The 20,233-nt window shown below is 45.2% G+C and overlaps 1 protein-coding gene across 2 annotated transcripts in view; it reads left to right on the plus strand.

Annotated features, from left to right (window-relative positions):
- The window catches only part of SF3B1 (splicing factor 3b subunit 1), a 339,385-nt gene that overhangs the window by 108,143 nt on the left and 211,009 nt on the right, over positions 1 to 20,233 (plus strand). For both annotated transcript variants that reach the window (XM_085648748.1, XM_085648749.1), the window contains 7 exons: positions 3,727 to 3,872; positions 4,517 to 4,663; positions 7,742 to 7,867; positions 9,548 to 9,769; positions 16,082 to 16,264; positions 16,373 to 16,484; positions 16,741 to 16,861. In XM_085648748.1, the coding sequence (XP_085504874.1) occupies positions 3,727 to 3,872; positions 4,517 to 4,663; positions 7,742 to 7,867; positions 9,548 to 9,769; positions 16,082 to 16,264; positions 16,373 to 16,484; positions 16,741 to 16,861 (1,057 nt within the window). The remainder of the gene's footprint in view (positions 1 to 3,726; positions 3,873 to 4,516; positions 4,664 to 7,741; positions 7,868 to 9,547; positions 9,770 to 16,081; positions 16,265 to 16,372; positions 16,485 to 16,740; positions 16,862 to 20,233) is intronic.

Here is a 20,233-nt window from a genome sequence, read left to right on the forward strand (position 1 = left end):
ACACGCTTGGCTTCGAATCTCTGGATTCAAGCAGGAGGTACAATCCTCCATACTTAATCGGCCCTTTGATAAAGAGCATCTTTTCGAGCCAACAGTAGATACTTCATTAGAAAAAATGAAGACAGACACCGAAAGCACAAGTTACTACTTGTAACGATATATCTGTAAGAGACATTAGTTGGTGATAGATTCCTTACCTTATAATATCCCCAGGCGTCAGACTGGATCTGGAAAGTTTTTTTCGTTAGCAGTACCCCTGCGCATTAGTAGGTGGTTTCGTGCAGCTCCACGTCAGTCGCTGGCGTCTTATGCGCCGAGATGATGTCACGGAGACTACTTAGGCGCCACCTATGCGCGCTGACGTCAGTTATGTACACAACTTTCCGCGCCAGGAACGCAGAGCCATGCAAGAAGATGACCACTGGTGCCATGAAACTAGGGCCCTGAAAGTAATGTTAGGTTATGGTGATTTGTAAAGCGCGCGATTACCAAGTAGGTGTCCTGGCGCTGTCCACAACTCCATGATCCTTCAGCCGAATTAGTTACTGAAACAGCCAGGTTTTTAATGCTTTCCTGAAATGCAATAGGTTCTCCATGCGTCTCAGGTGGAGTGGCAATTCGTTCCAAAGCCTGGCTGCCCCGTGGGAAAAACTGCGTCCTCCCCAGCGGGTTTTTTTTATGACTGGGACCGTGACAAGACTGGCTTCAGCTGAACGGAGACGCCGGGCAGGAACGTACCTAGTGAGTTGTTTAGTAAGGTATTCAGCGCCTTCTCCATTCAAGGCCTTGAACACTAGGCACAGAGACTTAAACTGGACTCTGCTTTGAATTGGCAACCAGTGTAGGTTGCGGATGGCCTTGGATATGGGTGAGAATTTTGGGATGCCAGTTAGCAGCCTAGCTGCCGCATTCTGCAGTAGCTGCAGTCTGTGCTGCAAATTTTCCTGTATATTCAGATACAGACTATTGCAGTAATCGAGCCTGGAAGTTACAAGGGCCGTGACCACCGTTAGTCGGCTTTCATAAGGAAGCAGAAACAAGAACTTTCTCAGCATTCTTAAAATAAAGCCTTTTTTGGAAGCAACTGCCATGACCTGTAGTGCCATGGTGAGTTTGTTGTCCAACACCATCCCGAGATTTTTTACTTTGTTAACCGGGCTGGGAAGGGCCCCCAATTCCTGAGGCCACCATAAAGGTGTCCAGAAACTAGGGTTATTCCCAAACAGCATTACCTCGGTTTTGTTAGAGTTTAACCTAAGGCAATTGCTAGCCATCCAACGGGCCACCTCTGACATACAGGTCTGGAAATTGTGGTCCATCCCCAATTCAAGTCCAGGGTATAGAGACACGACGATCTGCGTGTCATCCGCATACGAGGTGACACTAAAACCATGGCTTCTAATGATGGGAGCAAGAGAGGCTACATAGACATTAAACAGTGTGGGACTTAGTGAGGACCCTTGCGGGACCCCACAAGGCAGAGAAAAAGGACGGGACGAGAAATTTCCCAGGGCTACAGAAGGGGTTCAGCAGCTCCCATGCTTTTTGCTGAATACCCCCTTTCTTCAAACGGTCCATCAGCAGTCCGTGGTGGACCGTATTGAAAGCGGCCGAAAGATCCAGGAGGATCAAGGCTGCTCTGCCACCTTGTTCCACCGCTGACCTGATCTACTCTGTGGCCGCAATCAGAGCAGATTCGGTGCTGTGGCCCTCCCTAAACCCGTGCTGGGAAGCATCCAGCACAGAGGATTTCTTCACAAATGCAGTGAGTTGTAGATTCATTGCCCTTTCCACAAGTTTGGCCGGGAGGGGAAGACGGGAAATAGGTCGGAAATTGTTTGGATCCGATGGATCCAAGCTGGGTTTCTTCAACAGAGGAAGAATAGAGGCCTTTCTAACTTTAGGAAAAGTTCCTTCTTGAAACATGCCGTTAAAAATAGGCGTTAGATGGCTAGCTATAGGCATCGGTGCCAGTTTAACAATCCTCAATGGACATGGGTCCAGAGGGGACCCCGAGTTGGCTTTGGCCAGAAGATCCAGAGTGTCTTGCAAGGTAAGAGGGCTAAACGCCTCCAGGGTGACCGATGGCATGGCCCCCTCAGTGGTCCCTTGCTCGAACTTCTGCTCAAACCTGATTGAGTCGCTAAGGCTGGTAAAAATGTTATTAACTTTAGTAGTGAAAAACGAGGCAATTTTTTCGCATAGCTCTGTACTAGACGAGATGGGGGCCGATGCCACTGTGGTTATCTTGGTAATGGTGGAAAACAGCTCTTTCGAAAAAAATTTAGCTGCTAAAATCTGGGCCGCGTAGAATTTGTTTTGCTTCTCTTAACATGCATTTGTAAGTTGCGAAGCTTGCCAGATATAGCCCTTTTTCCTTAGTAGTATAATCCTTCCTCCAATTGCGCTCCAATCTCTTACAAGTACATTTTTGCATTTTGAGATCACTCGAATACCAGGGGGCTGAAGGCGCCGTCCTTTTAAAAACGACTTGTCTAGGGGGAGCGATGTCAGCACAGGCCTGCTTGAGCCATTTAGTGTATGTCAAAGCAGCATCTTCCATATCACTGGAAATGGGTATGGAAACTGTGGTGAGGGTCTTAGATAGAGTCTCCGAATCCATTCTATTCCAGGCTCTGACTTCTTTCCGAACAATATAATAAAACCTGAGCCAAACCTGCCTTTACTAAGTCTGATTTTGAAAATAAAGCCAATCTGAATAATACCCGCATTTGTTATAAATATGTCTTCTAGTCAAGAAGATGATGACACATTCAGTTTGCCTCACCTTTTGAAATGTATTTTTGTACTTCCCATGAAACTTTAAATATGAGCAAATAAGTGTACATAAGTGGATATCTGACCTAGAATAGCCTTGTAACTACATTAAGCAGAGCTTGCTAGACAAGAGTATTGTGAATTCACAGAACATATTTACTGATTTTCATTGCTGCATTACGGAATAACTCTTCCACCTGGATTAAAAAGTTGAAGCCCTAAAAAACTGATCACACACTTTGAATTTCATAACATAGGAGACCGGGTCTGTAGGTTTTAATGCAGGCCATTTTGGAAGTTTAACTACAGTTGAGTTTTTCTCATGCCGATTAAAAACGTAATCTTTCAAGTTGCTCGTTGAGAGAGTAGTTTGAATGTGCATACAGTCTTGCCCTCCGTTGCAGAGGACCCCTGCGCTTTTCTGCTAAAAATCTATTCTCCCATAAGAATAGGAACATTTTCGTTTTCACAGATTTTGAAGCATCACTAGCTTAGATGGGGCTGGCATAGACCTACCGAGAGAACTGGCAATCATCCAATTTCCAGTTATGCCGGTTTGAGTGTATAATGCAATTAATTTGGAAGACGTACATGTACTTATATTAAGGTGCCTCTGCCCTTTTTGGAAAATATGAAAACATGATTATGTAACAGCCTCTCATTCAGATATTTTATTGAAGTAGAGGGATTTGTTGCGTGTTTGTTGCATTTTGAAGCAGGTGCTTCAGAGAGGTATGGAACAGGTTTTTTATTTTTTATTTATTTAAATCTGAACAGTCGGTGGCCCCTGGTTTGGAATACTGATCACTATTTTCCCCCTTGTGTGTCATATGAAGTATGGCCTTTACTGTTCTCCCTTTTTAATTGTGATGTCACTTGAAAGAGGGCAATTAAAATCCGAGGGAAATCTTGCTTTATTATACAAAGACAATTTATTTTGTTCTGCAGGTTTGGTTGATGAACAACAGAAGGTTCGTACAATCAGTGCTTTGGCTATTGCAGCTTTGGCTGAGGCAGCTACTCCTTATGGAATTGAATCGTTTGACTCTGTTCTCAAGCCCCTGTGGAAGGGTATCCGTCAGCACAGAGGAAAGGTAATTTGACAAAATGGCTGCCTACACCAGTTCATCCTAAACATTTTAGAACCACAGCCCAAGTTTAAGAACAAACTTTCACGAGACACTTTGCTTTAATGGACATAGGGCGGGCAATTCATTTAATGTAAAGAAAGCTTTGTTTTAGTGAATATTTATCATTTGTGCAACACAGAGTAAAGTGTTTTGATCCTGTTAAAGTCCCACTTCAGAATTGCAAAACATGTTTAATTTATACTTTCCGAACTGCTTAATGAATACAGTATATTTACATATTGTTCTGTTACAGAAAATGAAATACTGCAGCCATTCCTTTTCCACGCTCATTACCCCAGCCAGACTGTTGCATTATTCACTTTACTTTTCTTACCCGGACTGCAAAGTGAAGAGGGGCTTGTAAGCACCAATATCCATGTTAAAAAACACATATAGACATAGCCTGATATTTGACCTGTCTTTCAAGCGCAGCAAATGTGACAAGCTAAATAGAGACTTGGAAGGCATCTTTATTTATTGCTTGCACTTTCACGACCCACTAAAAACCCTCTCTGGTTGCAACCCACAGTTTGGGGAAACGCTGGTTTAAATCATTTCCTTGGAGGCTTTTATGTGGCACTTGAATGTATCTGTTTTTTTCCATATAGGGTCTTGCTGCTTTCCTGAAAGCCATTGGTTACCTAATTCCCTTGATGGATGCAGAATATGCTAATTACTATACCAGAGAAGTGATGCTGATCCTGATAAGAGAGTTTCAGAGTCCTGATGAAGAAATGAAGAAAATTGTGTTAAAGGCAAGTTTCTGATGTAGTTCTAGTTACTCTGGTGGGACTGTATGGGAATGGATATTTAAACGTTGATACATGTACAGCCTTAAGGTGATATTGGTGCATTAAAGTTATTTATAAAATAGTGTAAACCAATGCGTTCTCAGGCTCTTTGTGCAATAGAAAACTATTTTGGAAGTCCATGGACATGTAGGCTTCAGATTGCCACAACTGTGGCTTGCTGTGTGTGGTTGTCAGCCACCAGATCCGACATCTACAGAAATTCATGAAGTTATTGGGTTTCCTTGCTATGTGTGACTTTCATTGAACTCTTGAATTTGAGTCCATTGGGATTGCTCCTCATTTTTACTGTACTGTTCCTGAACAGAAATAGGGTCTGTTGATTGTCAGATCTTGGACCCAGCTAGGGCTCGCACCTTTTGGTTCCTCCACCATTGTCCTATTTTCAACTGCTCATTTTACTTGTGAAGTAACGTCCTGTTCTTTTGTGAACATCTATAGCTAGACTTTGAGGCTGTTAATTTTACTCTTGTGTGGAATTTAAGGTTCAAAACATCTTCCACTTCTTAACACTAGCCCCCGCGGTGTGTGATGGCCCTGAGCTGCAGGGTCGGGAGTTGGCCCTACATGTACTTTGCTGGGACCCTGCCCCTCCCCCCTCAGGTATCGTTACGCCACAGAGTAAACCTTAACTGTTCGACTTGTCTATTCCTGGAGAGTTGCTTGGTTATCCCGTTGGTGTGAAGTAATATTGGTGGCCTAATAAGTGACAGTACACAGAGGAGCGCAAGACATGTACAAATGCACGCAATCAGTAAGTGAAACACACGACTTGAGGAAATCCACCCCAATTTATAAAAATAGCAAGAATATTTATGTATGTTAAGACAGCAGAAAATCGTTCAGGTAAATACGTTTTAAATAGGAATTCTACTTATTTAAAAAAGTTGACACAGTGCAATTTCTGAAGGCTGCAATGTTATCCAATGGGAGGAAACATCAAAGCGGCATTCGGGTATAGTACAGCGACTTATGGGACCCTTCTCCAGAAGTTAAGGAGAGTGGTGGGCAAGTTCCAAGGCATCACTATCAGAACACCACCAGCGGTACTGGGGCGGCTGGGTGCAGAGGTACAAAACAGCCTCGGATGCCCAATTTTAATCTATTGAACGGTTGCGGTAAAAAGAGGCTGCAGGCTTTGACTGGGGCACTAGTTGGGAGGAACCAACAGAGGGGCTCAAGCCGCACAGTGCTTTGGGGACATGGGTACACCATTGGTGCCTTCTCTACAGCCCAGGGATGACAGGTGCAGAGGTGTTCTTAGATGTTGGGTTTTCTTACCGGGAGCAGTCGCGGGTGAGGTGTCACCACACTGGACTCAGTCTCTGGAGGGCTGGGGGACAATGCGGACACCGTTGGCCCTATTCAAATCGGGCTTCGGGTGATCAGTGCAGTGGTGTCTTCAGATGTCTGGTTTCTGTGGTCCAGGAGTCCTATCAGGGGCCTTTGGATGCCTGCAGGATGCAGGTCTGCTACTTCTCGGGAGGTCCTTGTTCTTGCGTGAAGTGCTGGCAGGTCTCCAGGGCTTTGGGGATTCAGGTGCTACGGGACAGTCTACTGTGGTGCAATTGACAAAGGCAGCAGACAGGTTGGCAGAGTTAGCTCCAAGTCAGTTGCTGAATCTTCTGTTCTTGCAGGATGCAACTCTTTTCTTCGCTCTTAGTCTTTCAAGGTTGCAGTATCTGTTGTTCTGATGCCATGGGCCCCACTAAATACTGAATTTAGGGGCGTTAGGGGAGTGTAGGTTAGTAGCTGATGGGCTACTGACTCTTAAGGTCACTATGCCCCCTTCCTGTGGGAAGTGGGCATAACCCTGACCCAGAATTCCTAAATATGGCATCACAAAAATGGCTAATTCTGAAAGTCGTGCCCACCTTAGGGGTGATGCTAGCCTGCGGGTGGCACGCCTACCTGACTAGCTAATTTTCTCTCCTGCTCAGGTGCCAAAGGGGCTCTGGACAAAGGGGGGGGAGCGGGGGGGGGGGGAGCGGGGGAGGGGGGGGGGGGGTCTGCTTCCTCACATGTGAGGGGAGCCAGATTCCCATTTCAAAGGTGGCAGTTCTCTGAAGCTTGCCGTCCTAGGAAGGCTAATCTGCAGGCCTTCCTCTCCTCTTCCCAGACAGGGCTTTTGTTCTGGGTCTCCTGAGAGCAAAAGGCTCTCGCCCTAAGAGGGTTAGAACAGTGTCTCGGTTGGCAGGCTGGCAGAAACTAGTCAGCGAGTGCACCAGAGGCTGGTAGGTTTTGTTTTCAGGGGGCACCTCTGAGGTGCTCTCTGGATGAGTGTATTGGTAAATCCAACACTGGAATCCGTGTTTGTTTATCAATATATGGTGTTTGATACCAAACATCCCTATTTCCGGTGAAGCTATCATGTAGCAGGGGAACTTGTTCTCACCAGTGTCCAGCACATTATCTAAAATGGCTTCCATGTCCACTTTCACTGGCAGTAATGGTATTGATATGCCCTCGCATGTAATACCAAGCACCCTGCCTTTTGGCTGTAAGGCCTGCTGTAGGGGTGACTTACAATTATCACATGCAGTGTTAGGGTCCTGGCACACAAGGATGTGTCTGGTCATGTTTTCAGTTTTCTCTGCTCCAAAACACGCACCTGGCGATAGCAGCCCTGCATGAGTTTGGTTAGGGGTCCTTTAGGGTGGCGCAATTCGTTCTGCAGGTCTTGCGGACCCTCTTTAGTACCTCAAGCCTTGGGAACCAGGGGTACTATGGGTACTGTTTATTAGGGACTTATATAGGGTACTAAAGGTATTGCCAATTGGGGAAAACAATTGTATAGTTTTTGGGAAAGAGATCTGCCACTGGGGACCTGGTTTTCAGGAACCCAGTGCACTTCCAGTCGAATTCACATCATGTACCAGGCAAACCGTGGGGATGACCATGTCAAAAAGGGGTACTTTCCTACAGTGCATTAATAAACCTTGGATTGTCAGCCTTGGCACATTTAGCTAAAATGTACATCTCTTTGCTGTTGATGGATGCTGTAACAGGACTTTTGTTTTGTAGGTTGTTAAGCAGTGCTGTGGCACAGATGGTGTGGAGGCAAATTATATCAAAACCGAAATCCTTCCACCCTTCTTCAAGCACTTTTGGCAACACAGAATGGCATTGGATCGAAGAAACTATAGACAGGTATGACTGGTTACGCTGTTAAAGTGGACAAATAGCATTGTAAGTTTCTTCCACTGTAGTCTTCAAAAATGGGAAGTGGTATTGTGATTGGCAAACGAGCTTCCCTGCTTTTTGCCATCTAAATATTTAAGTTTCAGCCCTAATAGCAATAGAGGAAATGTTGTGGCAGGTGGTGGTCACCCTGAGCGATTGGGTTATTTGTCCCCTTACATGGTGAAATATATGGACAATGATGGGTGACTATCTGCACTTGGCCTCACTGTTGCATTGTTTGATAGTTTTAAATTACTGTCTTTCAATCACTCGCTGATTGTTTGCTATGTATGGGAGATGATGGTATAAGAATGAGCTATGGTGATATTTTATTCTGGGCAATCAGTACTGCATGTAGAAAATGAAATGTTAATTTAAGGTTTATTTGAATTTGATTTCCGATCAAGTTATTCCCTGTTTAGCACGCTCCATTCAACTCCAACCATGTAGCTGGCTTGAGCTCTCGCCAGCTTGCCCTTTGATTACAGATAATGACAAGCCGTCTTGTACACCACCAGTCCATTCCATGCCTCCCTCGCTCCCTGGGGGTGTAGGGTGGCAGCAGCAACAGCCATGATGGTGGTACATTGGAGAAATGTTAGTGTCTGTATGCCCTTTTGTCTAAATGCAATACAAATTTGCAAACAGTAAAAGCATTAGACTTAAATCTCTGGTGGGGTCTTTCTTCCTCTGTCCTTATTTGCATACATTTGTTCCGTGCGTCTTTGGTTTATGCCTTATTTTTCTGTTTTTTTCCCCTCTCAGCCTTTCACCATCTCCTTTCTTTAGTCCCTCTGGGTGCCGAGGGGTGCACTAATTAATGACTTACCTTTGTTCTTTTAATTCACCTGTTCCTTCTACTACTCCGCCAGTTTCCTTTTGTTTTGTAATTGACATATGGAAGGAACTCGGACTATTCCCTTTTCTGGTCCTTGGTGGGGTCGATATAGAGATATAGATTTTTTTTTTTGCTGCTTTGTCATTATCCCTTTTTTAAGAGAATTAGTGTTAACAGTTCAGTTTTTTTGGCCAACTTCTGTATTTCTGTGATTTTATGCTTGTTTATAAAATTTGTATTAAGTTACGCAAGTACATACTGGTGTGCGATACAGTCCAGCCAGAAAGGGTTTGTAGATGGTGTTCATACTAGAATCCTACAATATAAGGCGTGACAGCAATATCTCCAACCCAGTAAGATGTTTTTTATACTGTTATTGTGGGCCAGCCTATCCATTAAAGGTGGTTTTGTGGCCCATCGTTTTTATCCATTAAATGTTTGATCTGGACATCTCTTTTGTACCTTTTTTTTAGTCATTCAATTTTTTTTCCCATGAGATGTTAGAACTGTAGTTGGCAATTGGGAAGAAGTGAATGCTGTTTGTCTGAACAACATTCTACTTTTAATATAATGATATAAAAGAAAATTCTAGAAAGGGGTTCTGCTTTGTGAAAACCTGTAAAACAGGCATGCTACAGGGTCCTTTTGGTTATGTCTTGCATTTGACATACTATGTGTAGAAATCCTAGCTATGTGCAACATAGTCTATCCACAAACTCTGGACTTCGCTTAAAGCTGTTGAGATATTTTGTCTTCAAACGTATTATGATGCCATTTTGTGGTCTTGAAATAAAACTTTGTTTTTTTAGTTGGTTGATACCACAGTGGAGCTTGCAAATAAAGTGGGAGCTGCCGAAATAATTTCCAGAATTGTAGATGACTTAAAAGATGAAGCTGAACAGTACAGAAAAATGGTGATGGAAACTATTGAGAAGATCATGGGAAACCTTGGGGCAGCAGACATTGATCACAAGCTTGAAGAGCAGCTCATTGATGGTATCCTCTATGCCTTTCAGGAACAGACTACAGAGGTATGTTGTGGCATTGACCCCAAAAGTTCAGTTTATGAAAGAATGCAGTGTACTGTTAAAGTCCTTTTTGAATCTATGGATGGCTTTAAAACCCAACGCGAATGATGGCCTATTAGATGTATGTATTGAAAACGCAGAAGAGGAGGAAATTAAAAAAAATTAAAAGAAAAAAAATAAAACAAAAGTTGACAGGAGTTGGGGTGGGTGGCTCTGCTTTTTCAAAAGTCTATTTGTTTTGGCAATAGATTTTGCCAAAAGATGCGTAATGTGTTAAGTTTTCTTTCACTCTGGTCTTACAACGCCTGTAATACTAAACTCACAGGTGGTTTGAGGTAGGCTGACAATCTCATGAGCGCCTTATTAATGAGAACAATTGAGCATGGGTTAAATTGACTTGTCACTCGTTTCATGAAGTCCTAAAGAAGAAGAAAGTGTTTAATGTGTGTTCACTTATATGACCGGGGGGCACTAGAATCCTTTGTGTAGGTTTCTTGGGGACAGATCCACTGTCCTCAGGAGTTCTTGCCTCAGGTTCTGGAAGTCGCTGGCTGCAGGACAGTCTTCTTTTGCATGATCTTGGAAGCTGGAGACAGCTGGTAGGGCTGGGGCCAAGTAAGTAGGCGTCTTAAGGTTTTGCTGCCCGTTGTTTTCTTCGTCCTTCTTAGGTTGGCAGGAACTAATTTCCAGGACTGAGGGGGCCACCTAAATACTAAATTTAGGGGAGCAGCAGGTAGGGCTAATGGGCACCTTACCTGTGGTGACTACACCCTCAGTTATGTCACCCTCCTGTGTGAGCGGGCATAGTCCTATTCCCTGATTGGAAGGGTCTCCCCATCTTCAAGATGGTGGGGACTGAAATATGAGCTTAACCCTCACCTCCCCCAGCTTAGGGGTGGATTTGGCAGAGGTGGGCACACAACCTATCCTTCCTAGGTCTTCCCGCCCAAAGTGGGGATGTAAACCGGGGGCTGCCATCTGCTGCTAGCAGCATTAAAGACAGGGGATTGTATTACAAAGCTTCCCGCTCAAGCTCTGTGCCCATTCTGGGGGAGGAAGTGTAACGACACCATCCAGGATGTGCTTTGTCTCTGGTCCCAGACATAGGAGTCTGGAAACATGTCTGGTGGTGGCAGGCTGCCTACAGCCATTCTGTGACAACACCAGGGTTGGTAGGTTTTGAGGGGGCACCTCTGAGGTGCCGTCCGGGTACATGTTACAATAAATCCCACATTGGCATCAGTGTGGGTTTATTGATGGGAGTAGTTTGGTACCAAACACTCCTGGGTTCAGAAAAGCTGGGGAACTTGAGTTGTCGAGTTTCCAGCCCTGGCACTTACAATATCTAAGAATGGAGTTAGATATTGTAGGGGCCAGGGATGTGGAATTCCTATAACCCAACGCCCGGGACTTATTGTTTAAGGTCAAGGGCAACAAGTTTTCATGTGCATTTTGTTCTTGGGACAAGTAGGCCCAACCCCCTGCAGCACAAACCCTTTGGCTGCCAGTTTACAGTACCACATTATGGATCGGGGAAGGGCACTGTCTGCAGTTAAGGTAATATTTGTGCCCATGTGTTAATGCTGTTCATACTTGTATTTATGGTTCATTAATTAAAAGCCTTTATTATTAGGGTGCGTGCTCTAAGTAAATGTTGTAAGCTCTGACTACAATACTGACTGGTTCCAGTATAAAAAGGTGCACACGCGTTTTCATTGTTTATCAATATGAGGCTGTGTATAATGCTCCCAGAATGCTATCTGATTTGATGCAAATATTTGCAGAACCTCGAAAGCAACATTGTTGATTCTTTGCTTTCAAAATAAAATATTCTTAAAACAATGCTAAACATTTCGCTAAACTACTGTAAAGTTTTAGGTACTATTATCTGCAGCATCATTTAGTAAAATGTGTTGATGTATGCTAGTATTGGCCTAAAATATTTATAATGTAAAATCAGTGTAACCAGTTTTTTATAAGATTATGGGAAACAAAAATAAAGTAAAGCCAGTAGGTCAGAAATTAATGGTCAGCCTTTAGGTTTTTGTCAATGCGTGACTTGTTTTGGCATGGCTTTTGTAAAACCTTATTGGGGTGGAAGCTGCCGGGCCCTCACCATTATAACAAACCTTGGCAAAAGCAAAGATAGTTTTTGGATTTAAAAAGCACATATTGACGCAGTAGTTCCCGTCACTGAATAAAATGACTGTCGATATGCTCCTTGTAAAAGAACAGAACCTGTCGCTCACAATGAAGCTAGCCAAAAGACAGAAAGAATCTTAAAGACCAAAGGTCATGGTTAACACCAGACCTAAATAAAGTCTCAAATGTGCACCCATGTCCTTGCATTAAGTGCAGATATACGGCTTTCGTGAACTCCCTACTTTACAGAAGTAGGCCAAGAAATAGTACTCCTAGAAAATATTTGTGAACTGCGAGAAAGTGGCTCTGTATAAACTGTTCCCAAATAGGTACAGTGTGTAGAGTCCACAGTCCCCAGAGGTTTGGTAGAGGTCCAAGTTAGATATAACCTTACTTTCTAAAGTCGTAGCTTGGTCGAGCAGTAAGGCAGTATCAGAGGACAGTGTAAAGCATTTGTTGTACACACTCAGCAAATGGTCGCACACACTCAAGAACTGAACTCTAGGCCAATGGTTTGTATGAAAAATACATGGCTGTTTTATTTTAGAACCAAAAATAGGTATCAAAATATACTTTCTCAGAATGAGATGCTCTAGTTAAATACTTTGCAATATGCAATTGACTTTTGCAGATAATAGTTAGTTTTTTTGCAATAGTCAACACAATTTCAAACACAATAATAAATTGAGCTCAATGTGAATGTTAAGTTATTTGCAATAGATTACTTTCAGGATTACTTTGCAAGGTGGGCAAAGTGCCCACCTTGCTAATAGATAGGTGGGCACTTTGCTAAACACTGGTGCCCACCTATCTATTACAAAATGACCTGGTTTTGCAAGGGGGGGGGGTCATCTGTTTTTTTGGCCCCGGGCTCGGCGGCCATTAGGGAAACCTACCAAACAATCACATTTCTGAAAACTAGACACCGCGGGAGTCCAGGGGAGGTATGGCTTGCGTGGATCCCCCAACGTTTTCCTACCCAGAATCCCCAGCAAACCTCATTTAACTAAAAAACACATTTTCCACATTTTTGTGTGCGATCACTGTACCGGCACAAATGTCCTACCACACCCCTTTCCCCTCAGTCTCCCAAGTAAAAGGATACCTCGCTTGTGTGGGTGGGGCAAGGGCCTGTGACTGGGAAGAGCCAAAAACACAGGGATTAAGGGTATAGCACAGCGAATGTAAGCGCTACATTTAAAAAAAAAGACAATTGTCAATTCTGCATTGGACACCCACACAAGTGAGGTATCATTTTACTTGGGAGACCAAGGGGAACGCTGTGTGGTAGGACAAAATTTGAGGTTTGCAGGGGATTGTGGGTAGGAAAACGGGGGATCCACCCAAGCCATACCTTCCTGGACTCCCCGCTGGTGTTTTCAGAAATGTATGGGTTTGGTAGGTTTCCCCAGATGGCTGCCAAGCCTGGGCCAAAAACCCAGGTGATCCCCCATGCAAAACCAGGTTGTTTTGTTATAGGCAATTTTGATGTCTTTGCAGTATGTTTTGGGCCCTTCACTGTCGCGTGAGGTATAATTTTTATTGGAAGATCTGGGGAACGCTGGTTGGTAGGTAATTTGCATCAGCCCGGTGATCCCACAACTTTCCCACACAAGTTGGAGGAAAAAAGTGATATTGTTTCCCTGCTAAATTTGAGGTTCGCAGGGGATTTTGGTTGGGAAAATGTTGGGGGATCAACACAAGCCTCACCTCCTTGGACTCCCACAGTTGTCTAGTTGTCAGAAAGATCTGGGTTTTTTAAGTTCCCCTAAATGTCTGCACTGATGCCAGTGTGGGATTTTATGTAAAATGCACGACAGAGGGCATCTTAAAGATGCCCCCTGAAACCTAACCTACAATCCACGTCTGGTCTGAGAGGCTGCCACCCAGCAGACATGTTACTGGACCCCTGGGTAGAGAGCCATCCGCTCTCGTAGGCCTGCAACAATGCACATCCTGGGCGAGGTGCTAGGCCTCCTCCCCAGGATGGGCAGGGGAAGCTTCAAAGGCATGCCGCCTTTGTGAGCTTCTCCAGGCCACTTGCTGTACTCGGCAACTGGCCCCCACCGGTTCTGACCCCCACTCTGGCGGGAAAACCCAAGTGAGGAAAGGGGGTGTGCCAGCCTCTGCCAACCCCACCCCTCAGGTCGGGGAGGCGAAGTGAAGCACATCTCCGGGCTCTCGCCATCTTGAGGATGGGGATCCCCACCCAATCAGGACTAGGCTCCTGCCCCTCTCCCACTGGACAGTGGCAGGATAGGGGGTGTACCCACCCCAGGGAAGGGACCCATTGGTCCCTGACCTTTACCTACCTGTAATGCCGCTAAATTTAGTATTTAGGGGCACCCTGAACCTTCCTTCCATATATTCCGAAACAAGAACAAGAAGAAAGACTTGCCGTGCAGCTGCTAACAAGAGGACGACACCAACTGACTTGACCCCAGCCCTACAGGCCTGTCGACTCTCGAACCTGCTCCTGCTAAACCCCTGCGTCTCCAGGGGTCAGCAACCTCAAACCCCAGAGGACCTCACTGCCTTTCTCATCTACAGACTGGGACTCCCACGAGCAGTGGTTCTGCTCAAACAAGCAACAACCCCCGGTGCCAGCCAGGAACCACGAATACAGCACACTCTGCACCCTCGGGCCTGGCCTGTGCCTGATGTAACAAAGACAATGAGGACGTTTCCCCGGCGTCTGTCACCAAGAATTCAGCACCCAAGGACCCTCCTCGACGCTCCTGATGACGCCTGCAGCTTCAACTCCAGGGACCCCCCCCAACCGCGACCAGCCGAGGGCAAGATTTCCCGATGCCAAAAGACACCCCTGCACCCAGTGCTCTGCGGCCCCCTGTGCCCAGCTCCTGGGTGCCTACCTAAACTACAGCTTCCCAATTTACCTCTCGAAGTGGTGGTCGCACCTGAAGAATCTCCGTCCCCATGCTTGCAGCCTTTGTTCATCTTGCAGCTTCTCCATTGAAATACATTGAGCGCCTGACTGCTCAAAAGCACCCAGCTGCCCAAGTGCCCCTGGAAGTGCAGCATCTGTCCTATTCTACTTCCCCACTTGCCCCGAGTACGTGACCAGGAGCCCAGCTCCCACAGCCGTGTGGCCTGCCTGCAAGCAGCCGCCAACCAAAGGCCCCCTACCCGCCATAGGCTAACATTGGGCCTACTCTCTCTGCACCAGGCTGCCCCTGTGCCGCTGAGGGTATAGCAACTGTACCTACCTGACCCTTGGAGACCCCGGAGTCTATGCTCAGAACCTTAACTCGGCCAGTCGAGTACTTACCTGAAAACCGATAACCTACATTTTCTCCATAGGGTAACATTGACTGGTTTTCTCTTGGAAATTCTTCTCAGTGTCGAGTTTTGAAACTTTAAAATGTTCAATAAAAATCACCCGATCAACAAACGATATTACTCCCCTGTTACCAGGAGAGATCCTAGTGCTGGATCTTGGTGCCCAGCACTGACCCCGAAAAGTATTTACAACTGCGATTTTCCGATAACCAAACTTTCCTCTATAGGATAACATTGCCTGGTTTTTTCCAGAAATTCTTGTAAGTGGCGATTTTTGAAACCTACAAATATTCCTTAAAAATCGCCTGTGTGACAAAAACGATTTCTAAGCTTATATCTAACTTTAACCTCTGCCAAACTTCTGGGGACTGTTGGACTCTGTACACACTGTACCTTACCTTGGTGCAGTATATACAGAGTCACTTTCTTACACACATCTAAACCCTTTTATCTATGGTCGAGACTGTTGATCAAACCTATTCTGTTTTGCAAATACCAAGTGACGAGACAGTGTTTAATGTCCCTATTTTAATGCCAGTATTTCAGTTGCTCGCAAGTTACTTTCTAAATGTGAGCTGTCTGGTAAGTTGTGTGTTTGTGTGGGGGTACATTGTCGGGGCACTTGGGACATTAATCTCTTATGAAAGAATGTCTGATAGGATAGCTTGCTTCGTCCTTTTTTTCTGCTTTCAATTCTTCCTTGTTTATAATCTGAGCTCAAAGAGGAAGTGCTGTTTTAACAATGTCTAAAAAGAATTATGAAAGCCTAAAAAAAAGTGCCATGGTTGATAAATTAATTTATATAGGTAATTACCCCTTTGTTCACATTTGCCCAAATGTATATAGATTTTAAAAGTATTTCTTTCTTCTTAGGACTCTGTGATGTTAAATGGCTTTGGTACCGTAGTTAATGCTCTTGGGAAGCGTGTAAAGCCATACTTGCCTCAGATTTGTGGTACAGTGCTGTGGCGTTTAAACAACAAATCTGCAAAGGTACGACAGCAGGCAGCTGACTTGATCTCTCGCACAGCAGTGGTCATGAAGACTTGTCAAGAGGTAATCACTTGCATTGTTTGTTGTCCTACGAAATAACGCAAATGTATTAAGGTAATTTTCTTCCAAGTTAATCTTAATATTACACGTTTTCCTATTTTCTATTGACAGGAAAAGCTCATGGGGCATTTGGGTGTTGTCCTTTATGAATACCTTGGAGAAGAATATCCTGAAGTATTGGGCAGCATTTTGGGTGCACTTAAAGCCATTGTGAATGTAATAGGTATGTCACAAACTGAGCAAATGGTAAATCCTAATGTTTTTGTATGGTGAAAATAAATATTTGCACCAATTTGGGAAGTGAATGTCTAAAATATTGTCATATTTTATGATCATTAGTTTTGAGGTTCTTAGATTGTTTTAGTGCAATATAATTACATGACCTCTTTGAGGACTGCAAAGAACTACATAATATTGAATGTTGTCCTACATGCTTTTAATAAAACGGTTAAATTATATATTCCTGGTTTATGTAATAGGCATGCACAAGATGACACCACCAATCAAAGATCTCCTTCCAAGACTTACACCTATCTTGAAAAACAGGCATGAGAAAGTCCAAGAAAATTGCATTGACCTAGTTGGGCGTATTGCTGACAGGTAAAAAGTAATTTCTGCTGTATAATGTTTGACTTGTTTGCCATTTAACAATGCTGAAATTAATCAGGACGCAAAAGACCTATGCGTATGTTAAGCTAATCGAAGGCATTAGTTTGGTTATTGGTGATTCATAAGGCACTGTATGCTGCCTGAAGGTCACTTTATAGTGCCTAGAGTAGTGTTGGGGGTTGGAGGGATGGAGTTGCTGAGCGGAGGGTGGGGGTAGTTAAATAGTTACAATAGAAATAAGAATGAAGTAAGTGCATATAAAAATAGATTTTCAATTGACTTGTGAGAAACTTCCTCTGCAAGTTTAGTTTAATTGTCCTGGTGTTGTATCTATTAGCTAGGAAGATGTCATGTCAAATAGAGTAGACTGACAATTCAGGGGTAAGATCAGGAAGTCTCTTAAGGAATAAGGGACATTTTCTGTTTCCTTATGCACTTGTTATTTTCAATGAAGTACAGGAAAATGACCTTCCAATGATACAGTGACTTTTAGTGCCTCAAATGCAAGAGTGAGATACCTGCTCATAGAGCAAGTGGCTTGACAGAACAAAATAGATTTGTTTGCCCTAATGGTGCTCACTCAATTATATGCCAAAGCTAAATGAGCAATGTAGGAAGCTGATTCTGTATGTACTGTAACAAAGTAAGGTATAGTGTGCACAGAATCCAGTGGATCCCCAAAGGCTTATAGAGGATAAAAGTAGAGAATACCTTACTCGATTTGTGTTAGTGTGGGCGTGCAGAAGGCTTTATCAGAGGGTAGTGTTGAGCATTTATTTTACACCCTCAGGCAAGAAATGATTTCACGCTCTGACCAATTTGTTTTGTATAAAAAGATTTAGTTGTATTTTATTTCTAGAACCAAGCCAGGCCTGCTACAGGTAAGTGTAATAGTACTTTGAAAGAATAATGCAGTTGAATGCAATTGGTTGGTTATAAACAGTTATAATTACTGTACAGTTAAATGATAGGTTCGAGGCATATGAGCTGCAGATTACACACTTGTGCATAGATCGCCATCTGGTGTTGGCCCCGGATGTTTGCAGTTGTTTTTCCTCTTGGAAAGTCTTTAGAAGTCACGAAGTCGGTGACTCCTCCTTTGGATCGTATTGCACATGGGCTTCGGCTCCATCCTCAGATTGTTTTTTTCCGCCATCCGGCTCGGATGTGATCTTCGCGCTCCGGTTCCGAACAGCTTCCAGTTCGACTATCGACGCGCAATCCTCACCCCAATTTGCGGTATTGTTTTCGATCGCGATCTCCCCACTCGGCGCAGCTCTCATCGGCAAGAACCTTCGATTCCAGTCGTTGACGACGACCTTCGGGCCTACCCAAGCTCCGGTCCTGGCTAATGGAAAGGACTCCCTTCAAGAAGTGCCCTCGATGTGGGTCCAAATTCCCCCACACCGATCTCCACGAAGTATGTCATCTCTGCCTCTCCCCTGAACACGAGGCTCGAGATTGTCCGGCGTGTAAGTCCTTCCAGTCCAAGAAAACCATTCGAGACCGAAGGGCCAGAAGAACCATGTCACACTCGTCGACGATTCCAGACGACCTCTTCGGGGAAGGCGTTGACGCTCCAGAAGAACACCACACCGACTAGGGACTTGTCAGCGCCGCCGAAGCTGACGATTCAGATGTGGAGGACATCACTCCGGCACAGAGGGTCGTGAGTACTAATCTACCCCTCCTCCCCCCCCCCCCCCCCCCCCCCACACCCTCACCGGCACCGAAAAAGGCTTCAGTCACGCCTTCGCCTCCGGGCCTAAGCAAGACCAAAGACACTGATTCCCACACCGCACCTTCCGGCCCGGTAAAGAAGCCGATTAAGCCTTCCGGCTGCTCTGGCTCGAGCCAGCCCACCCTCGGTGCCGATAAACACTCTTCGACACCGAAAAAGAAAATGGCCTCCGCTTTGACACCGAGCCCCGCACCGAAATACTCGGTGTCGAGCTCCAGCTCCTCGGTACCGACACCATCTTCGGCACAGACAAAAGCACACAAGGCCACCGACACTTTGAAGCCGAAATCCATCTCGGCGCCAACCAAACAATCAGACTTTTCCAAGCATAGTTCCAAACAACGAACCAGCGCGGCTAAAGCCAAAAAACCAACGGGCCCCGACTCCTTCGGCACTGACGGACCAACCAACCTCACCAGAACTCTTTACACCGGATCCATTACAAAAAACACTAACCAAGGATCCTAAAACTGGACATTTGATGCTCTCCATCAAAAAGACCGCTGGAAAAGCCTGCTCCGCCTCCACCTCCAAAGAGGAAGGACTCTACCTCGCCTTTCAGAATACCTTCCCCCTCCTCCACCATCTCTGCCCCCACCGCATCATTCCCCAACACCCTCTCCGGATGATGATTATCAGGAGGACCCATATGATGGCATAGGAGACGTGCCCCAAGATTTACCTACAGGGGACCCCACTCCCACAGGCTCCCCAGACCCATGGGACGATTACAATATCCCTGACATCCCTAACGTCCCACAGGATGATCTCTACCCTTCCAGACCTTCCCCACCAGAAGACTCACTGGGGTGCAACCATCTACTACAAAGGGCAGCACACTATCACGGGGTAGATATCCATACCGACCCCGTGGAGGAGGATTTCCTCCTCGATACGTTTGACACCACACATAGGACTACCTCCATATTGCCTATGCGCAAGGGAGTTATAAAACATGCGCCAGAGGTCTTTAAAGACCCAGTCAGAGCCAGGGTCATTAACCCGCACATTGAAAAGAAATACAAATCCACCCCTACCGATCCCTCCTACATCAGAGGGCCAGTAGATTCTCTGGTAGTGTCCACAGCACGTAAAAGGGCCAACTCCCAAGCGTCAGGCGAAGCACCACCACCTGACCGAGTCTAAACTCTTGGACGCATCAGGCAAGCGTACTGCATCCCAAGCTGCCAACATATGGCGTATCGCTAATACAGAAGCGCTACTAACCAGGTATGACAGGGCCCATTATTACAAATTAGAAGCCATAATGCAACATCTCCCTGATAAATACAAACCTAGGGCCAACGAGCTAATTCAGGAGGGCAAAACCAATACTTCAATACGTTGTGCCCTAGATGCAGCAGACACAGCCTCCAGGGTCATTAATACTAGTGTCCTCCTCCGGCGCCATGCCTGGCTAAGGATCTCCGGTTTTAAACCGGAGGTACAAGCCTCCATCCTCAACCATCCCTTTGACCAGGAACATCTCTTTGGCCCAAAAGTGGATGAGGCCCTAGAAAAGATGAAAAAGGACACCGACACGGAAAAATCCATGGGAGCCTTATAATCACATCCTCCCAAGCGCTCTTTTCGCCGCTCTTCCTTTCTGAGCGCATCCAGAG

The sequence above is a fragment of the Triturus cristatus genome, chromosome 3_2, assembly GCF_964204655.1.
Source record: "Triturus cristatus chromosome 3_2, aTriCri1.1, whole genome shotgun sequence".
Classification (NCBI taxonomy): Eukaryota; Metazoa; Chordata; class Amphibia; order Caudata; family Salamandridae; genus Triturus; species Triturus cristatus.